Here is a 6868-nt window from a genome sequence, read left to right as displayed (position 1 = left end):
TGCCTGCACTGAGGAGCTGGCAGCTGGCAGCTGGAGAGGGAGGCCACACAAGCCAGGTGCTAAGTGCTTCTCAGCCTTGCTCTCTCGCCAAGGGGGAGGGGGGGCGCGGGCAGGGGCGGGAGGGGGCAGGGCACGCTTGTGGCCGAGGCCGCAGTAGACCCAAGACAGGGCTTAGCAGCCTCAGAGACCAGGCGTGGGAAACACACGCACAGGGGTGTGCACAGGAGGTGCAAGGACAGCTCCTGCCCCCACAGGTCACTGGGCCAGAGCGTTTGCCGAACTGCTGAGCCAGAGGCCACAGGCCACAGCAACCAGACGCCCGTCACAGAGAAGACTCTTGACGGTGATCTTCCCTTCTCTCCCCAGGGTGGTGCCCCTGCTCCCAGGGGCTTTGCTCAGCATCTCCCTGCAGGGCCAGGGCCCCCCCTTCTACTCCTCACACCTCCCGTGCCCCTCGCTCCTGGGCCAGTTCCTCTGGGGGGCCTGCTTCGCGGTGCCAGGCCCTGCTGGGCCCCAGCCTTGCCAGACCTGTCTTTCCTGGGTTCTGGGGGCCCTGCTCCTCGTTGTGGCTCAGAGCAAGTCTGGACTTCCTGCTCAGCCTGGGGGTCACCCCACCCCACAGGCTGCTCAGAACCGTCCCCCGGGGACACGGGACTCTCCTGGGCCCCAGGCCTCAGACACATGCTCTTCCCAGGCCCGGGGCTCCCAGGGCCTCCTAGAGAGAGGTCAAGGGGGACCAAGTCAGCGTTCTGTGGAGAGCCAGGGGCCGGACTGGCTGCCGACGCTTCTGGTTCCCCTTTTGTCCCCTCCGGGGATGCTGGAGCCGGGCTGGTTTCCAGGGCGCTCGGGGGTCTGCCCTGCTCCATCCTGCTCTGTGTCTGTGCAGGTTCCTTCTCATTCAGAGTCTGGCTGGTGCTTTCACTTCCCTGAAACGAGAGATTGGCACTGCTGGCTGGCAAACCAGGGCTCATGTCCCTAGCCCGCCCCACCCCCTGTCCAGGTACCCACCTCCTGGCTCTCCACCTCCTCCTTGTCTTCCTTTGTCTCCCACCTGTAGAAACACCGCACGTGGCAGGCCCTACTCTTACCCACTCCCCTTCACGTCATCCGCACTGTCGTCCGTGGCTCCAGGGTCTCAGGAGCATCAGAGCCAGAAAGAGGCTCCAGGATACTTCCCTTCCAACCCGCTTTGCTCCCCGAATTCAGTTTCCTCTGAACCCTGCCCTCCTTAGCCCCATCTCAGGTCCCCCGCTGCTATGCATGGCCAAGCCTGAAGCACCCCGAGTTCTGTGGAGACTCCAGGCACGTCCCCGCCTGCGCTGCCTGGGAAAGGCACCTGACTTCCCGGGGGAAGGTAACTGCTGTAATTACCGCCGGCCTCCCTGGGCACCAGGCTCTCGCTGCTGCTGCTGCCTTTGCTGATGGCCTCTCCCTGCATCTCATTAACCGGCCACCAGGCCACAGGCAGCAGTCAGCCAGGAGGCAGAGGCCCAGAGGGCCAGAACCGGCACCCGGACCAGTGTGGGTCCTCAATTCCTGGGGCAGAAGGGAGCCAGGAAATCAGGACACTCAGACGCTGCCCTTGATTTTGCCCCCTGCCCCCTGTTACCTGCGGGCCCTGCCAGTCAGCCTCTCCGTCCCTCGGGCTTTGCTGTGTAGGGCCAGTGCCACCACGGGTCTGCTAGATTGCCCACCCCGAGCGGCACCACCTGCAAGAAATGGCCCACAAATCAAGGTGAGAAGAGGGCCTTCGCAGCCTGGCTCCCTCGCCAGCTCATGGGACCCTGCTCCTCCCTCTCTCCTAACTCACCTTTGCCATCAGGGGACCGAGGTGGGGGCTGTAGCTTCCGGTGGCTCCTGGGACCTAAGTGAGGCCAAGGAAATGGGGAAAGGGAGGGTGACAAAGGATCCAAACACCAGTTCTCCCAGGACCAGGGAGCTGTTGGTCATTCTCCTGGTCTAGCTGTGGGTTTTCTGGCTCCCACATAGAGCCCTGGTCTGGCGCCCAGGAGGGCTGGGTCCCTTGCTCACTTTGCCACTCCCGCTCCAGCACCAGCCTCCCCACGTGTAAGACAAGGGACCAGGGATCCGCAGAGCTCTGTTCTACGCCAGGCCAGGGGCAGGGGAACGCGGGCTTTCGCCCACGAGGAGCCAACAGCTCAGCAGGACCCAGCACGGGCTTCCTCGTGAGCTTCTCCCCAGACCTCTGGGGTCGGAGCCAGGGGCAGGAGCTGTGGTTTGGAGGGGAGCAGGGGGTCATGGTGACCTCCTCTGATAGCAAGGGGGAGGAAGGAAGATGTTCTTCCATGCTTCCTGGCAGCTCTAAAAATAAGTGGCAAACCAAGCGGCAGAGAACAGCGAGGAAGAGGGGGACAAGGGGTTTAAAAAAAAAAAAAGCCAAAGAGGGGCAGGCAGTAGGGGGGGTGTGTGGCTCACCCCTGGCGCTGCCTGTCCCCCCGGGGCCCTCATCCCGAGGCTGGCTGGAGCCCGGGAGCCTGTGGAGACAGAGAGGCAGTCAGGCTGCTGGTGCAGGGAGGACAGAGGCTGCAGCAAGACCCACACCTGCTCCCCCTCCCCCACCCGAGCCCCAGAACTGAGGGCAGCAGGAAGATGGTGGGCCCCGGAAAGATGGGGGACCCAGTGCCCACTCAGAGCCCTGACTCGAAGGCCCAGGCAGACCCTCACCACCCTGGGGAGGGTCCTACCAGCTCTCCAAGAAGCACCCACAGTTAGCCTACCCCGAGCCCCACAGCACGTCAGCCCAGCAAGCTCCCCTGCCCCGCCACCCACGTGGGCTTGGCCTTGTCCAGGTCCCATGGGCGGCGCCAGTCACCCTGTGCATCCCTGTGCCGGGCGAGGCGGGCCAGGTCAATCTCCTCCCGCTCCTGCTTCCACTGCGCATAGTCCCAGCCCGCCTCCAGGGGCCCCCACGCGGGCCGGCGGGCAGCTGGGCGTCCCAGGCCTGGATTCCGGGGCTCCCGGGCACCCTGCCAGGAAAAGACACTCAGAACTATGGGGTAGCAGCAGAAAGTGCCCTCAGTCTACTAACCCCTTCCTCTCTCAAGGTGTCACTGTCCCCATCTAAACATTAGGTGTGTTCCATCTCTAACGTGCGGCTGGCGGTAGGCATGGTTTCCTCCCCCTTGCTGGCTGTGTCTTTGGGGCAGTTACTCACCCTCTCTGTGTACCATTTCCTCATCTGTGAAACGGGGTAAGAACAGCACCTGCCCACAGGGACGCTGCAGGGGTGTGTGGCCAGGCCCAGGGGGAGGGCACCCAGCCGCTGTGAGCAAGAGCCAGGACTAGGAGCTGCTGCCACCTAGAGGTCGAACCTCCCACGTGGCCAGTCCCTGGCTCCCTCCTGGCCCCACCCACGTGCCACCAGAGGTCCAGGTAGGGTAAGGGGCTGGATCACAGGTCTGGCTTACCCTGACTCTCCCTGCAAGACCACCCGACACAGGGACTGGCCCGAGAAAGGGAGAAAGCGTGGGAACTCCTGCTGGCGCTACCTGGCCCTGTCCCCACAGGTGGGGACATGTGACTCAGCTTCTTGACCTCCCCCGGATGGGCACCACCACATCCATGGCCCCGTCCCCTCCTGAAGATCTACCCTCCGTGCAGAATCCAAGCTGGCAGCCATGTGCGTGAAGGAGCTCCGGCCCAAGGCCTCTCCAGGTGACCCTTCTGCCCCCTGGTTCCTCGCTCTGGGCTTCTCACTTACGATCCGCTTGGCCTGGGGGAGGTGGGTGTGGGCGTTGCGGCGGAGCTGGGGGAGGAGAGGCTGCACCCCGGGTGCCTGGGCTTCCCCCACCACCCCGCTCACCTCGGCTTTGTTCTCCATGGTCACGGCCAGCTCCACCCACTCCCCCAAGCAGAACGTGTCAGCGTGGTCCCCCACCTCCTCATCCTCCAGCCTCTCATTGGCTGCTCCAGGCCCAAGGGTGCTCCTCGCCCAGTTCCGGCTGACCACCCGCTTCTCCTGCAGAATAAGGAGCTCTGCCCTCCGGCCTTGGGGGCAGTGCTGGGGGCTGGGTCCTTCGGGTGGTTCCCAGGCTGGGCTCCTCCCTGGCCCTCCCTGGAATGCCCACAGAGGAGCTGGCTCCATGGGAGTTCACATGCCGGTGGCATTAGGTTATCAAGGCCTGGGGCCACCCTGGGGCCCAAGATGCCACAGTGACCGGTCATCTCTGAGCCGGGAAGCCCAGAGCAGTCGGACAATGGGGCTGTGTCCCTCAGCCACTGTTCCTGGCCCTCAGTCCCAGCTCCCTGGCCCCGGGGGTTTGGGGTTTAGGAGTGCTTTGAGGCCTGTGTACAGGGCTGTGGGGCTGGAAAAAGGGTAGGAGGAGGCTTCTGCTTGTTGGCCTTTCAGCTGTGGCCCTTAGGGGATGGGGACAGCAGTGGCTTGGGCTGCATGGGGTTGGGAGCTGGAGAGCAGCCCAGGACTGTAAGTGGGAGAAGCAGAGGGGCAGGGGTGGTTGTCCGCCCCGATGTGGGCTGGGCCCCCACCTGCTTGCCCCCCTGCCCTGCCTGGGGTGGGGCTTACCCCGGGAACCTGGCTGATGGTGACGGTGAGGCTGTCAGGGGGCAGCAGCTCCGGCGTGGTCAGAGCCATGCCCCCCTGCTCCGCCTGCCGACGATCTTCCTGGATCTCCTGTGGGATGACCTGGGGTCAGCATAGTCCCCAGAAGCACAGAGAACAGACGCTGGCAGGCCTACAGAGAGGCCCCGGCGGGACACCAGGAGGCAGAGGCACCACGTCACCGAGTCCCCAAGACCCTACGGAGCCTCTGAGATGGACCACACCCACCCTTACCCCGTCCCCAGCCCCAGCCTTCAGGTGGAGACCTCCACACAAGGGGTGCGGGTCAGACAGGGCGTGCCAACCCAGCTGGTCCTCCCAGCCCCTGGCACAGCCCACTCACCTGGTACCTGCGTAGTAGGGCCTGGTTCTTCTTTCGAAGAGCAACTATCCTCCGGTCCAGCTCTGCATCCTTCTCTTCCTGCCTGTTCATCGGGGTCTCAGCCCCGTGAGGCCCCTGCAGAGGGCAGGGGGCCCGCGATCCTGACGGCTGGGCCCAACACTCACCAGTGCCCCAACCTTCCCACCAACCAGATTCTTACCACCCAAGGAACAGACCTGAGGCCCAGAGCTAGGGGCACAAGGGGAGATGGCACAGAGGGGGCCCAAGCCCCCACCCCACGAGGCCTGTCTGCCCTTCGCTCTGCATTCTTGGGCTCAGGTCAAGGCCTCCTACCCAGGCCCCAGGCTCCCAGCAGTGGGCTGCCCCTCCCCCGGCTCTCCAGGGAGCGCCACTGCTGAGCACAGCCTGGAATGGGAGTTATAAATGGCTCTGGCAGCAGAACCTGCCGTGACTGGGAAGCTGCCAGGGGATTCGGGAGGCCGAGGAGCGAGCTGTTTGGCTCCCAGGCCGAGAGCCACCGTGGAAAGAGAGGCCCCTGATTCGTCCTGAGCTCCCAGGCCCCGGACCCCACTCCCCAGGCCTGCGCCCAGCCTGTGGGAACCAGCTGCTCCCAGGGGCCCGGCCTCGCGGGGCGTGAGCTGCTGGCAGCGGGCACAGCAGAGAGCCAGCTCCAAGGAGGCGCAGGCCCCTCCCTGTCGGGCTGCAGGGTCTCCTTTGTCACCAACGCCCCTGCCCAGCCCTCCGCCGGCCGAGGCACAGCCCTTCTCCTCCCAGGCCCAGCTGTCCCCAGCTGCCACCAGAGTACGGCCTCCTGATGTCTCAACCCTCTCCCAGCCCCAAGAAGCCCTCCATCAAGGGCGAGGTGCCACTCACAGCTGAGTGCATGGCAACAGCAGGCACGGAGAGAATTCCAGAGCAGCCCCGGGGGAGCCGAAGCAGGAGGGACGCTGGAGCCACTGGAGCCAGGCCTCTGCCGGCCTCTCCCTGCCGGCTTCGCTGCTCAGCACACGAGATCATGTTGTGATTACAAAAGACTCCTCTGGGCTCCCGGCCAGGAACGCCTTGGCCACTGCCCCCACCCATCCACTCCCAGAGGGCGAGGGCCAGGCCGCCGGCAGCCAGCTGGTCCTGCCCAGCACCTCTCCCTGCCCTGCCCCAGTGTCCCCAGACAGACCGACGGGACCTCTCCCTGGCAGGTCGAGCCGACACCGGGGACCTGCCCCAGGCCCTGCTTTCCCCAAGGCCCTGTGCATAGCAAGGCCCCGCCGGGCCTGCCGCGGACAGATGGGCGGCCTTTACCCCTCCCTGTGGTAGAGAAAGGCTCACGGGACTCAGTTCACAGCCCCTCGGCAGCCTGGTCTGAGGCCCCCGCCCCCCCCCAGAGGAGTCTCCCCTCACTCTCCTCCCCAGCCCTAGTGAACATAATCGGAAGCGATCGAGAAGCTCACCTGACCTAGTCTCTGCTACCAAATACTACTCATACCTAAAATAACACCATTAGTCACTCATTCCTTTAGGCTGAACGCCGTCTTTCCTGTATCTTAAAGTTCAGCCCCTCCTGGGAGGCTCAGCTGCTCGTGTCTCTCTTTGGAATGGGGTGAAGGGCCCTTGCCACCACAGCTCCCAGCTGGCCACACCAGCCTCTTTCCTGGCCAGGCCCTCACACAGCACCCTAACCCCACACCCAGTCTCCACAGACCCAGAGTCCCCTTGGAAATGCCCCTGCTCTCTCTTCCTTTCCTGTCGGATGTCCCCACTGAGTCAGACTCATCTGCTTTCCCAGCAACCGATGCACCCAGGCTCCTTGTCCTGGGCCTCTCCCAGGCACACTCGCCCCATCTCCACCTTCTCCATGCGCTGCCCCCCACAGCCGCTGAGTTCCTGCAGAGCCTCTGAAGGCGGGGCGGGGGGGGGGGGGGGGCGGGGGACAGGCCCTGGAGCGTGGC

General features: G+C 64.7%; 1 protein-coding gene across 1 annotated transcript; it reads right to left on the bottom strand.

The window, feature by feature from the left end:
* Nucleotides 1-234: 234 nt before the first annotated feature.
* On the bottom strand, nt 235-6005 carry CCDC9B (coiled-coil domain containing 9B). The gene is made up of 11 exons (XM_008142997.3): nt 5796-6005; nt 4923-5036; nt 4544-4651; nt 3824-3979; nt 3611-3733; nt 2791-2987; nt 2437-2495; nt 1811-1864; nt 1610-1709; nt 1009-1051; nt 235-926 (listed from the first exon to the last, which is right to left on the bottom strand). Exons 1-11 carry the CDS (start codon nt 6003-6005, stop codon nt 396-398), a joined length of 1695 nt encoding a protein of 564 aa, XP_008141219.3. The 3' UTR covers nt 235-395.
* Nucleotides 6006-6868: the final 863 nt, after the last annotated feature.

The sequence above is a fragment of the Eptesicus fuscus genome, chromosome 5 (assembly GCF_027574615.1).
Source record: "Eptesicus fuscus isolate TK198812 chromosome 5, DD_ASM_mEF_20220401, whole genome shotgun sequence".
Taxonomy (NCBI): Eukaryota; Metazoa; Chordata; class Mammalia; order Chiroptera; family Vespertilionidae; genus Eptesicus; species Eptesicus fuscus.
The sequence above is the reverse complement of the archived record's forward strand: the minus strand, read 5'-3'. Positions and strand labels throughout refer to the sequence as shown.

Bases quoted from the DNA above. Each gene is read 5' to 3' on its own strand.
- CCDC9B (XM_008142997.3), bottom strand. From the start codon at position 6,005: ATGGGTGGGGGCAGTGGCCAAGGCGTTCCTGGCCGGGAGCCCAGAGGA. The intron at 2,988-3,610 runs GTAGATCTTCAG...TTTTCCTGGCAG, and splicing joins GCTTGGATTCTGCACGGAGG to GGTGCCCGGGAGCCCCGGAA. The intron at 2,496-2,790 runs GTGGGTGGCGGG...CTGTCTCCACAG, and splicing joins CTGGACAAGGCCAAGCCCAC to GCTCCCGGGCTCCAGCCAGC.